The 14,076-nt window shown below is 36.6% G+C and overlaps 1 protein-coding gene across 1 annotated transcript in view; it reads left to right on the top strand.

Annotated features, from left to right (window-relative positions):
* The window catches only part of IPO7 (importin 7), a 36,606-nt gene extending 22,746 nt beyond the window's left edge, over window positions 1-13,860 (top strand). The window contains exons 14-25 of the mRNA XM_021402303.1: window positions 406-571; window positions 1,366-1,526; window positions 2,238-2,366; window positions 3,568-3,634; window positions 3,715-3,840; window positions 4,136-4,233; window positions 5,330-5,425; window positions 6,950-7,170; window positions 7,276-7,481; window positions 8,173-8,379; window positions 8,734-8,850; window positions 10,927-13,860. Coding sequence (XP_021257978.1) covers window positions 406-571; window positions 1,366-1,526; window positions 2,238-2,366; window positions 3,568-3,634; window positions 3,715-3,840; window positions 4,136-4,233; window positions 5,330-5,425; window positions 6,950-7,170; window positions 7,276-7,481; window positions 8,173-8,379; window positions 8,734-8,850; window positions 10,927-11,024 — 1,692 coding nt within the window. The 3' untranslated portion in view covers window positions 11,025-13,860. The remainder of the gene's footprint in view (window positions 1-405; window positions 572-1,365; window positions 1,527-2,237; window positions 2,367-3,567; window positions 3,635-3,714; window positions 3,841-4,135; window positions 4,234-5,329; window positions 5,426-6,949; window positions 7,171-7,275; window positions 7,482-8,172; window positions 8,380-8,733; window positions 8,851-10,926) is intronic.

Here is a 14,076-nt window from a genome sequence, read left to right as displayed (position 1 = left end):
TAATAAAATGAACACTTGTATCAGTGATTAGTCTTTGTATATGATTATGAACATCTACTGTGTAGTTACAAAATGGCTGCAGAACTGTGTGCATAGTTTTCCATCTGTGTCTGGTGGTACAGACTATTTGTGTTTTACATTTAGACTGTACTACTCACACAAAACCTGCAGCCAAAGATGAACTTGAGATCATAGTACTGGTCTAGTGAGGTCTGAATGACATGCTTCCCACTGGCCAGCCTCCATATTCTCGAACATCTTCATCCTATAAGTTATACGGTATTGTTATTCAACATTAGTTTTACTTCACATTTAACGGTTTGCTTAGGTTCTAGGTATGTGGATAGTCAGTAATCCTGCCTTTAATTTTATGGCACTAAAGTTACTCTGTGTTGTCTTTTTCAGGCTTGTTGGGTTCTTCATTATTTTTGTGAAGTCAAATTTAAGAGTGACCAGAATCTCCAAACAGCTTTAGAACTCACAAGACGGTGTCTGATAGATGATAGGGAAATGCCTGTGAAAGTGGAAGCTGCAATAGCGCTACAAGTTCTGATCAGTAACCAAGAGAAAGGTAGCCCTCATTTTGCATAACTGCAACAAACTCACTGTGTATATACTTCTTTTTCTTCAAAAAGACGTACCACTTAATTGTGTTAATGGAAAAGGCATTAATATTACAGCGTTCAGGGAAGCTTATTCTGTTCTTCCCTGGTAATGTACTTGTTATTGTAATTGGTAATCGCTTAATGTAACTTTTCCAGTTGGCAGGAATTTCTGGTGAGTAACATCACAGTTTTAAGGCACTGAGATGAGTATAATAATCCTGTTATATCATGATATAACCCATGCTCCTAATGATAATATTAATGGCTCCTAATGATGATGTCAAAGATACAGTGGCAATATAGGCAAATGTGTCAGCATACATTCCTTCATGTTAAAATTTCTTTTTAAAAAAAAATAGTAGTTTTTGTCCTTGCAGGCTTTATGTTACTTAATATTCCTGAAGCTGGCATAAAAGCAACAATGCAAACATAAATTCTGTATCAAATGTTTCACTAATTGGACAGAAATGCTTATATACCTCTTTTTGTTTGGTTAAAACTTGTGTTGAAAAGTAGTCTTGTGTTCCTTAGGCCACTCTGTGTCCTTTGTTAGTTCAGTTGTGATCCTCTTGATACAGCTTTTTAAATTAAAAATCTAAATGTTACTATTGCTCTAATGAATTGTACTACTCATTCTTATGGCATATTCATGCCAAAACTAAATATTAAGTATATATTGACATGCTTGTACTTTTGTACAACTGCTATTGTAGTTCTATGTGAATCATACTATCAGATTAATTTCCACTTTTTTTTGCAGCTAAAGAATATATTACTCCATTCATTAGACCTGTAATGCAAGCTTTACTTCATATTATAAGAGAGACTGAAAATGATGATCTTACTAATGTGATTCAGAAGATGATCTGTGAATATAGTGAAGAAGTTACCCCAATTGCAGTAGAAATGACGCAACACTTGGTAAGACTTTCTGGTGACTTGGAAGGTTGTTTATTATGTGGGAGATCAATCTGCTTAAGAGCATTAATACGAGTAATTTTCTTTTACATTTAGACTGTTTTTTTCTCGTAAGTGGTTTCATACCTTGAACTAAATGGATGTTTCTAAGAATTGTTGTAGAAATCTTTCAGAAACCCTCATCCGTGTTTTCTTCTGAAAACATTAATGAATTTTCATAGCGGTTGCACAAAAAAGTTGAATCTGCAGGTAACTTATTTGCAGCGGAGATTAAGCTTAGATGACTGTATCTAGCAAGTTGTACTAATGGTTTCAATAGCAGAGTTCAGTTCCAGTACTAAACTATTCAAGGACCTTACCTTGGAGTTAAGACAGAATGGTTTGCACGTCCTCCTTGAATACTAGCAAAGAGATCCAGTCTAGTTCGTAGACCTTGTCTCATAAAAACTTAGTAGAGCAAATGTATTTCTTTTCATGGAAGGTAATGTCACTTTTTTATTCACAAATGGATAAGGGATGGCAGTCCAGCTGGCTTAGTTTTCCAGCCTAATCAGTCTTGAAAACAGACTCTGGAATGAAGCAGTCACCTTAATATTTTCTTAGCAGAACACCTTAAATTAGTTCTGTAGAATGCCAAACTTGCACAGTTGTTCTTCACCTCCAAGCATATCCTCATTGAGTGACATTTATGGGTTGTTCTGTTATTATGTGCAGGCAATGACGTTTAACCAGGTGATCCAGACTGGACCTGATGAAGAGGGCAGTGACGACAAAGCAGTGACAGCAATGGGAATTTTGAATACTATTGATACACTTCTCAGCGTAGTTGAAGATCATAAGGAAGTATGTGTATTTTACTTTCAAAACTAATACCTAGAGTCTAAGCCACTGGAAAGTCTTTTGTAGTTCTTGTGTATCTGACAGTAATCAGTGGAAAACTATATGCAGCCAAAACTTTCTTAAAACAGTGGCAGACTGGATCATGTCTCTGACATAATAAATGAACTAACTTCTAGCTGGAGTACAGCTTGTTTTGAATATGCTACTGCCGATTATAAACTTTCTTGACAAAGTCAACTATTGCATTTTGATAACTGACTGGAGGGTTTTTTTAGTGATTAAATACTTAAGTTGCACTCTTAAGTGCTCTGAAGGCTTTACTCAGGAAACACAATATGAATTGTGTGTCCAAGGTGTAACAATCCAGTGTTACCGTGCAATAAATGACGGGCCAGTTATGCTCATAGACTTGGCTGCTGAAGATGCCAAACAAGCATTTACTTGTTTTTGTTGGCGAATGGATGATTTTGAAAATGGGATGAGTATCTAACAATATGCTAATCCTGAGGAGCTCATTTGTAAGGAATTGATCAGTAGACATACATACCTAGAGACATCTTATATACTGGATGATCAGGTAGGTTTTTCATCTGCTTAGTCTCAAATCCTGTTCTGCATAGCTAAGACCAGAAACTCAACCTTTACTTGTTCCTATCCAAAGCGAGTGCCATAAATGTCAGGTTATTGACTTGTTTTGTTAGCTATTCTGTAGACTGAGAACTTACTGTTGGGAAGACGGTACAAAGCTGTAAACCAGCACCGAAGTTAATGTAGTACGCAACCAATCAGTCCAAGTTAGTTTGGGGATTCTTTTGAAATTTCACTTTTCTGGAACAGCAAATACTTCCTATGGCTTTCATTGCTTAGGTCTTTGAGGTGTATGTTGATTTCATGTGTTCTAATTGGACAGAATTATAGCATAGATTTACTCATAGGCTTTTTTAAAGGATACACTGTAATAAATTGTAAAGATTTTCTTCCAGTGTTCAGAGAGTATTCCAAAAATGCCTCATATTAAAATGGATCTTAAAAATTGTTTCCTGAGTGCATTGTGTTCTAAAATGTGAGAAGTTTTGAATTGTTTTTAGAAGAACAAATTTGGTAAAGATGAAAGAGTTGGAATAGTTTTAAAATGTGTTTAATTTCAACTCTAAAATATTGAAAACAGGCATAAATCTTTTTTATTTTTTGTTTTTTTTTACAGATTACTCAGCAGCTGGAAGGGATCTGCTTGCAAGTGATTGGAACAGTTTTGCAGCAGCATGTATTAGGTATGTGTACTTGTATTTGCTTAAGTTTTCAAGAGTGTGGGACGGGCTTTAAAATTTGTCTACATTTCTGTTTCTTTTAGAATTCTACGAGGAGATCTTTTCCTTGGCTCATAGTTTGACCTGTCAACAAGTTTCTGCACAGATGTGGCAGCTTCTTCCTCTTGTTTTTGAAGTCTTTCAGCAGGATGGCTTTGATTATTTTACTGGTAGGTAATATAAACCAGAAAGCCATATGGTTTCATGTATAATTTCATGCAGAAAAGTGAATTACATCTTTATTGAAATGTTTAGGAGAAAACTGAAGTGCTCTCGCTTCCAGATGCTTAATTCTGTGAACAAATCTGTTTTGCTAAGGCAAGTCTGGCTAGATACATATGTATCTTGAAAAACATAAGGCATGAACCACGATTAACTTATTAATATATAGATTTTAACCTGGTTTTATCAGCTCTTCTGTTCATAAAACATGAAAACAAATCTAACTTATTATTGTTCATACAGACATGATGCCTCTCTTACATAATTATGTTACCGTTGATACGGATACGCTTCTGTCAGACACAAAATACCTTGAAATGATCTACAGTATGTGCAAGAAGGTAAGTAATGACTTTGTGATCACAAAAATCTGTGATCTCTGAAGTAGTGCATAATTCAGCTGGGTACTTTTTTCCACAACAGTAGACTCTAAAAGTGATAGATTCTGATGTGTGCTCTTAAAGCATTGTGCTCTTTAGCATCTTTTGTGAATTTACAGATTATAATGTTATTGCTGAAAAATGTAAAGAGGTTGCATCAAATTTTAGGTATTATGCATTTGCTAAAATGGAAAAGTAAAATGTAAACAACAAAAGCAGATTAAACATCCCTCTTTTGTACGTGTCTTTTTTAATACATTATTTACATAGACATGCATAACGTATATACGTATTGCAAAGGGTAGCTAGTTTAATCTGGGGTTTGTAATTGTGCTATAGCTAGAGTACCCCATACTATTTGTATGTCAAAGATCTGAAATCTGTTAGCTGAAACAAGTAGAGTGGAGATGGAAAGTAGAGGGATTGGGATAGAAATCTGTTTTTCCAAGGTTATATAAGATCAGTGACTAAAGCTGAGATTAGGTATTAGGTGGCAGTTCTGACTGTAGCCAATCCTTATTTGAAGACAAGTTGCAACTGGGTAGGCTGTAAGTACTTCTTAATATGTTGTTTTTTAAAAAAAAACAAAAAACAAAAAACAAAAAAAAACAACTCTTAGTGATAAGTGTATTATTAGGTGAGCACAGTGAATCTTTGGCACAAAAGCTGTAGATATATAATCTCCCAAAGCATATCCTAGATATTTTTAAGAAAGAAAAAATACAGAATACATGAATGCTTAAGAAAACCTTATATTTTGTGTATGGAAATAAATATTTTTCAAATGGCAGTTAGTTCTTTATACAGTTAATGTGGCGAGGTCTGTGTGCATAGAGTTATTTAATGCTTGTACAGGTAGATTAGTTTGAACTGCATTCAGCAGTGTTATATTCTCTGCGGTACTAATAGTGAGCCATTGCTGTAGATTTGGCTTCTTCACTGATGGGTGTTAATACTGGCATTGTAGATTGGGTAAATTTATATTGGCTTTTCAAAGCAAAGTAGCATGTTGAAAATACCTCTTGAAGGGATATAATAAAAAATGATTACTTTTCAGGTCCTGACAGGAGTTGCTGGAGAAGATGCAGAATGTCATGCAGCAAAACTATTAGAAGTAATTATTCTTCAGTGTAAAGGGCGTGGAATTGATCAGGTTGGTAACAACTTTGGTTGATATTACTAATATTAAAAAGATATTGTTTCTTAAATACGAGTTGATTACCTATTAACGTGAAAATTTCTGTTACACGAAGTTTGTATAGGGTGACTAATGATCCTGTCTTCTCCTTCAGTGTCACAAATCCTACTGTGCAGTTAACAGCACTAAGAAAATAGTTATTGCACACTTCATCTCCAGGATTTAGGATGCTGCAAAACTCAGTATAAAGTGTTTTCATGACTCTGGAAGAGAACTGTTTTAGGAGCATCTTAGCTAAAAGTTGATTATTTTTATTCTAAGGTAATTATAGTGAATATTGATGAAAATGATTCAATCTGTCAAGTTAATAGCCTTTAAATGAGAATGAAAATGAAGTTCTTAGAATTCCAGTTAGTGTCATAGAGGAGCCAGGGATTTCATTAAATGTGAATGGACGTTGGGATTTGAGAGATGAATTTGTGCGCTTCCTCTGTGTATACAGCAAGTACTGTATAATAGCTGTGTAGATTGCTCTGAAAGTAATGCCCCCTATTTATTACCATGGAAACTACAACAGATACAGAGTGCAGTAATGCTATTTGATAGAGCAAATTCTCAGCTACAAAATACTATTTTTCAATGTAGTCACTGTTGTCAACGTGTATATATGTATGTGTAATAAAAATTTAAATATCTGCACCAGTGGAGGTAACTCACTGTCACCGCTGCTGAAACGCACTGCCCATCAGCTCCACTGTCTGACCTCCATACGGGTTCAGCAAGCATTGATGAATGTCAGTGGATGCAATTTTTTCCTGTGTGGAGGAGTTCAGTCACACCTCTGTGCTTCATTTGCACTTCCGTGTCAGACACCATTTTGTTAGAGTGCCCCTCTGCTGCCATTTGTCACACGGCAACAACATGTAGTGGGATATTGGTGGGAAGGTTCAGCCTCTACTGCCCAGCTCACCAACCTCCGCCTCTGACGTTGTGGGCCAATATCATAATGCAGGAGGCATTGCTTTCAGAGCAGCTCTCGTATGTTAGTATCTTGGCGTGTCTTTCCATACTTGTGAACATTGTCCCTGGAAATTCTGAATTTAACTTATCTGAAGGCAAAAACTTTTATAGCAAGCCTTTTTTAGTGTGCCATCTATGAAGAGTAATTCTTTGAATAGCTGTCATCTTGGTACATTGGCCATGTACATTGACTTAGGTGGGTTTTTTTGTTTGTTTGGTTTGTTTTTTTTTCTATCCCCAACTAAGTTAATTTTTTTTCCTGGGCTTCTTTTTAAAAAGACAAGATTAAAGAACTAGGATTTACTTCTGCTGTCCATAATGTCACAAAATCCACGTGTTCAGAGTAGATATAATAACTTTTCATGGTTTTATTTCATCTTCATTCTGCTGGCTATGAACAGTTATTTCCATTTTTACATCCTATGTATTTATGCGCCAGTCTGGTTTTAAGCCATTTCTGGAGTGTGAAATAAAGAACTGATTTTGACCACTACATTTTTAATGGTTCTTGCTCTTCAGTGCATACCCTTATTTGTGGAAGCTGCTTTAGAAAGGTTGACAAGAGAAGTGAAAACAAGTGAACTACGAACAATGTGCCTCCAGGTTGCCATAGCTGCTTTGTATTACAATCCTCATCTATTATTAAATACATTGGAAAATCTTCGTTTTCCCAATAATGTGGAGCCTGTCACTAATCACTTCATAACACAGTGGCTTAATGATGTGGACTGCTTCTTGGGGTGAGTGTTTCTAATCTTGAAGATTATTCTCTAAGATACACCTCTATATTATCAGCCTCGGAATCACAATGGAATTTGAAATTTGTACACTGTTTTGTTTTACAGACTTCACGATAGAAAAATGTGTGTGCTTGGCTTGTGTGCTCTGATTGATCTGGAGCAAATACCACAGGTTTTAAATCAAGTTGCTGGCCAGATCCTGCCAGCTTTTATCCTTTTATTTAATGGATTAAAAAGAGCTTATGCCTGTCATGCAGAGCATGAAAATGACAGTGATGATGATGACGAAGCTGAAGAAGATGAGGAAACAGGTATGGAAACTGAAGATCCATTGTTATGTTCTGTTTGCATATCCACCAGGCAACATGAAAGAGTTGTTTTTTGTGGAATTCTTCAGAGTTCCCTAATTCCAAAAATCAAAGCTGAGATAGAGCATTAGACATCTTTTAACATCTTTCAAGCGTATCTACTTACTTTCCCGTCACTCTTTGAAGCTGACTCCCTAAACCAAGTTTCCTCAAAGTCATGTCAAGCTAGCATTTGTGTGTGGATGCCGTCAGCACTGAAGGGAATTAGAGCTGGGGCCTGTTTTCCTCTTTGAGGAAGAGGTTAGAGTCAGCAGAAGGTGCTTCCTGCTGCTTCATTGCACAGTTTGGACTAATATATATATATATTATACATATATATATGTTACAATTATTATTATATATATATGTTACAAATTGTTCGATGAACTGCTGGAGTTCTAGATGTGTACTGAAAATGGATCATAGTCATAGAACGGTTTGAGTAGGAAGGGACTTCTAAAGGTCGTCTGGTTGTAGCTCCCCTGCCCTGGGCAGAGGTACTACCCACTAGATCAGTTTGCCCAAAGCCCCAGTGAAGGTAACAGTTCATACGATTTTTCTTAGGCAAGGATTTCAAAACTACCTGTATATATATCTATAGATCTTTTTACCTATTCTTGAGATTAAACATTTTTGTGTGTGATATTTAACTCAGAGGAATTGGGCAGTGATGAAGATGACATTGATGAGGATGGTCAAGAATATCTAGAAATTCTAGCAAAACAGGCAGGTGAAGATGGAGATGATGAAGACTGGGAAGAAGATGATGCTGAAGAGACTGCTTTGGAAGGCTATTCCACAATTATTGACGATGAGGACAACCCTGTTGATGAATATCAGATATTTAAAACAATTTTTCAGAGTAAGTAATTTTATTTTCTGGTCAACAAATTACATCTTAATTTTAGCCTGTCGTTGTGAACCAGAACTTCCTGAAAGCTTCCAACAGGCTTTCCAATATATGGTTTGAATGAGTTCTTTCTTTGAAAAAGGGGAGAGTGACTCCATCATTTGACTTCCAGGGAAAGGGGAGCCCTCAGAATGAATTTGTGGTGGGAGGGAAGAAGTAAGAGATAGTATTTTCGTGTCTTGGATGATGTAATCCTAACGGGGTTTATCAGAATATTATTTTGATTAAAATGGCAGTGAGTTACAGAATGTTACAGAACGTTTTAATGAACATATGCCTTTTGTTTACGTTTTCTTTCTCTTGCAGCAATTCAGAATCGTAACCCTGTGTGGTACCAAACTTTGACGCAGGGCCTTAATGAAGAACAAAGGAAACAATTGCAGGACATAGCAACTCTGGCAGATCAGAGGCGGGCAGCACATGGTATTTTTTCCCCTTTATACCATTAAGTGATTCTTTAGCTGTTTGAATGCTGTTCATGTACTCAGCAGCCTATAAATCAAGCCTGATAATGTTTTAATGAAAGCAGGCTTGTTTTACAGTCCAGCGATGTTTGAAATGGCTTAAGATTGCCAGGTCACAAAGCCTTAGTGGACAATCTGTATGGCAAAGCACAGGTGTATGAAGTAGTAGAAACGTCTCAATGAAGAGTTGTTACAATTTGGATTATGTGTTACATACTCCATTATACATATGGAAGTATATATTATATAGTTTGTTATAATGTTGGATTTGAAAACAATTGATCTGATGACCTGAAATTGGATGAGCTTACAGGTATGGTAACAAACACGTTATGTAGCCAATAGAGTATTTTGTAATTCGACTTAGTCCAGCTGGGATAGCCAGTGATTCTATGGGTGGGGAAAATACTAGCTCAAAAACTAGTATGCATCTATAAAGCTACATTGTTAAACCTATTAAGTATTTCAAAATACTGTTCTTCAGTGGAGATAATACAGATTGACGCTTTTAAATATAGGAAATGGGCAAATATTCATGGTTCTTTTGTTAATTTCCCGAATGTTTGAGAGTAAGCCAATATATATCAGTCTCTGAAGGCAAGGCTGAATCTTAAGGGATTTGTCTACGTTCATATTCTGCATCTTATTGAAGCAAGGTGCTTCAGATAAGAAGTTCGGAAAGCTTTTAGTAAGAAGTGTAGTATTAACAGTAATCATTTAAAAATAATCTTTTGTTTGAAAGTAGCCAAATTTATCTCGAAGCTTATTAAGTGTCCAGAGTGATCCACTTTTCATGTATATAAGCTACAGTCTGTGTTCTACTTGCTCTTTTTTTTTTTTTAACTGCTTATTCATAGAACAAATCAGGTTCAGATTGTGAAATTTAACTTATGAAGGTAGATCCTTGCAGGAAATTCTTATGTACTAGCAGAGCATATTGATCTCCTTTCAGGCTTCCTTCCAGACATGGACATGATTTAATGGAAGGAACTGGAATCTCATTGTTTCACTAGTGTAGCTAAGAAGAATCTCCATATGCTAGGAGAAAGTTGCCTTCTGTACTCTAAGGGTCTGAGAGTGAACAAAGCTGTGTTCCCCTAGTTGTGTTCTCTCCCTGTCCCTCGTGAGTTGTGGCAGCATTTTTCTGGCCTGTTTCAAGTGAAACAGTCAAAATGCAGATCCTCTGGATAATGAGCTGTCCTGCATTCCCAGAAAGAGAAATTGGAAATCCTTCAAGACAGGAGATAGACTTGAAGGAAGACATTTAAAAACCTTTGTTATCTTGAGCTGGGAATAATGCAACCCTTTCACGTTACCTAGATTGTAGTGTTGGTTGACAGAAATGCATATGTCTGCTTTTTACCAACCTGTTTTTGAGCTCTCCTTTTGTTAGGGCTTGTAAAAAGATTAGAACTTGTAATAGGTAGTCTTGCTGGGATCTCTAAAGGATGTAAAATGCATCTAGTAAAAACAGAGGGATGGATTTGTGAACCTCAAATGCCTAAAGGTCTTAAGGCGTGGTTGAAAATGAAGAAATTTGGTGGTTTCTCTTAGAACTAAGCTTATTTCTGCTTTTACTGTTGAGCTGACATAGGAACAATGAAAATTGAGCTGTTATCTGTTTAGTGCTTTTGTATGTTTATGTGATCTGTTACTGATCTGATGGAAAGGTCTATTTTAATCATAAAGAAGTGTGCATCTGTAGGCAGTTTTAGAAATCCAGCATTTGTTCAGGTCTTGTTTCTGAAGTGCGGGAATAACATACTCCTTTCCAAAAGCTAAAGTGTGCTTGTTGGAAACATAGGTTTCATTTATCATTTAAGCATAACTGTTAAGTCTGTCTGCTGGGGCCTGACGCATTTCCACTTTGTGGGCAGTGATCATTCACATGGGTAAACCCAGTTTGAAAATTCTCTCTCTTAGAGGATTAGAACGGTCAGACACAAATCCTTGATCTGTCTTTGCCTCCCCTACACATGCACTAAATATTTTCCTTCTATTTTTGTTCTTTTTAATTTTTTTTTTTTTTTTTTAGAATCCAAAATGATTGAAAAGCATGGAGGATACAAATTCAATGCTCCAGTCGTGCCAACTTCGTTTAATTTTGGAGGCCCTGCCCCGGGAATGAATTGAATTATCACTTTTCCTGCTACTGTGTGATTGTAGTGAAGAGCTTGTGTTCCTCCCAATAGTGGTTCCAGAATTGGTTCATGTTATCTACAGCTCACTCTAAACTAATTGATAAATAGATTGGACAAAAGCCCCAGATGTGGGACCTGATCATGCAATCTAATACTGGAAAGCAAACCAGAGGGTTTTTTGAAGATAGGAAGAATCTGAATTTAAAGCTTCAAATGACACACTTTGGAAATCAGAAATCAAGAGGGATGTCATGAAGGCAGCTTTTCTTTTTCTGAGGAAAAAAAAATAGGCATGGGCTGCAGGACTATTTAAAATCTCATTTACAGTACAAGTTAGGAGGCAGACTTAATTTTTACACCTGTGGCAGTATGAGTATTTGCCCAACTTCCCTTTTCTCCCTTCCTCATTCGGGTGTCTATTCTTTCAATGTAAATAAGGTAATCGAATAGCCTTACTTAATCTTCATCGTTTCCATTTATCAAGATTGTTCATATGTAGAATATTGGACACTTAATGTAGCACTACATAACTGATAAATCTGTAAATGAATTAGCACTTTCATATTGAAACAAGCCTGCTAGCCTATGTACAAAAATAGCAAAATGTTTGCTGTTTATAAAAAAATAAAAATAAAAAATAAGGGTTGTATTGGGGAAAATAATTTCAAGTTATTAATTTAAAATGAACAGCAGTTTTGTACCTGGTGACTTGGTGGTGCAGTCACCTCTGGTTGTGACTTGAATTCGGTTATGTACAAAAGGGGTTAGTGATATTTCATTGCTGCTAAAAAAAAAAAAATAGCAACACCCTCTGTGTCCTTCGTTTTTCTTAAAGATCTCACTGTACGAGTTACAATTTGGATACAAATGTTTCTTGTAAGCACTGAGAAAGTGGTCTTCTCTGAAGCATGTAAATTAGATGTGAAGTTCTGCTCTTAAATGAGTTGATTGAAGTGTGTGGATGAAACATCAATATATGCAATCTATTAAAAAAAATAATAATAATTTGGCTAACCTGGGCTTTGATCTATGAATGCAATTTTTCCCATAATTTTGCAAAACCTTTTTTTCCCCAATATGTGGTAGTGCAAGTGCACTACTTCTGCATTTTGTTCCCCCTCTTTTTGCACTCCCAGTGTTAGTGTGCGATTATCTGCCTGATCCAGACAGTGTATTTGAAGTTTTGCCAATCTTCCATTTTTGAAGCCACAATTTTCTTCTTTTAAAGTTGCTATAGTAACTAGTATTTTAGCTAGAGAGGCAAAATACAGTTCCCTCTGGGACCACTATCAAAACCACTGTATGAAGAAGCCAGCAGGGAGATGCTGTGAATGGGTTGGCTCAAATGCCCCCTCTTTCTTTTCTTAAAGCATAAATCCATTGGTTTTTGATCTTGCCTTGAGATCATTGGTGTCAGGTCTTTTAAATCAAATGTTTTTTTTTTTTTTTTCTTTTGGCTGTTTTTATATAAAAATGTCACCTGCTGTTACAATTGATATTAAACGAGCTACCTTAATTTAATGTAAGCCTCCAAAATTTAAATACAGGTTAAAAATAAACTGAGTTTATATCTGTAAAAATGAAATGCACATATATATATTATGATACTCAAAATGCAGTCTTCAGAAAATTGGTTTGTGTGGTGTGTTTTTTTGCATCAGCAGCGTAGCTGGAATTGGTGGTATGGGGTTTCCTTGCTGAGCTGACTGGCACGGTTCTCCTGGCATGGTTCTCTGCCTTCTGTTTGCTACAGGACCGCTCGTGCTGTGCTGCGAGTGAGGTACATGGGGCTTTTCCACTCCCTCCTCTCTGGACAGCCTTTCTGAGGCAACAAACATTTCCCTGTGCAGAGTGCTGACGTGAGAGGCTGAGGCAGCACTACGCTGTCACTTTGACCTACTGCAGTACGAAAGGGATACTTAGAGCAAATTGTTGATTTGATGGATATTGCACCTGAGGTGAAAAAGCCTAAAAAATTAAGTATCGAATCTAAGGTATCCATTACGCTAGTGGTATGGGAGCTACAGTAGTACTTTTGAGTCTTAAGCTGACTGGCCAAGTACATACAGCAGAACTGTGCTGTATGAAACGTGTAACTCCTGAGCACCCTCAGGTGTATTCTGGCCTCAAACTCATCTCTAGACCAAGTTTTATTTTGTAGGAAAAGGTGACGCGTAATTGCAGCATGTTTTTTCCTGTGCATTCCTTGACCTTGAGAAACACCCAGTTGGACTTGAATCATTTCTGAACATCTGCTTGTTGGGTATCTGCTTATCTTGTTATGCTTCCTGCCCCCCCAAAAAAGTCAAGAGCACATTGTGGGACAGATGATGCTTTTGCCTCGTGGTAGGAGATGCAACACAGCAGCAGTAAGAAGGCTGCGTGTACAAAGCAGATGGAAGAAGAAGGAAAATTACCAATTCAGTGCCATTGTTATTTCTGAAACAGTTCTATTTTTCCACATCAAGGGAGGAAGTTTATCTCGGTGTGAGGATAGCCTTACTTCAAGGGTGCTTTTATGTGTTTCTAGACCGATTAGAAAGGAGCAGCTTTTTTAAAAAATGGATCCTAGAACTTTGCTTTCCTTTGCTCCAAGAAATGTATTTATATAAATTGCAAAACGGTTTTACGTTGTTGGTGGTGATAGTGCATTTTGTGATGCAGTATTTCAGTTTTGGTGATGCACATGTCAAATTCTCCTAGAACTTGCACTTATCCATTCCATTTTTCAGGGATAATGCAACTCTAAAGGAAGAGTTGGGAAATCTAAAGCCTTTGTTTTTTCTATTATGGAAGATCTCCTTGGATTAATAAACATCTGAAGCAAATCCTCCATCTTCACTCATTTTGGTGTGGTGTTTTGAATGTAGCTGTATTCTGACCGTACTTGGGAGTTCTGTTACTTAGCTCTAAGGTTTGGTTTCCCCTCTGAAATGCTTCAAGCAGAAATTTTAGGCACAGCCACAGTTCTCTTAACTGATTACATATGCAAGTCTTCTGCCATACTTTTTTTTACCTGTTGTGTAAGCTTGATAACAGATTTT

The sequence above is a fragment of the Numida meleagris genome, chromosome 6, assembly GCF_002078875.1.
Source record: "Numida meleagris isolate 19003 breed g44 Domestic line chromosome 6, NumMel1.0, whole genome shotgun sequence".
NCBI lineage: Eukaryota > Metazoa > Chordata > Aves > Galliformes > Numididae > Numida > Numida meleagris.
Note: the sequence above shows the minus strand (reverse complement) of the source record. Positions and strands in the feature narration are given on the sequence as shown.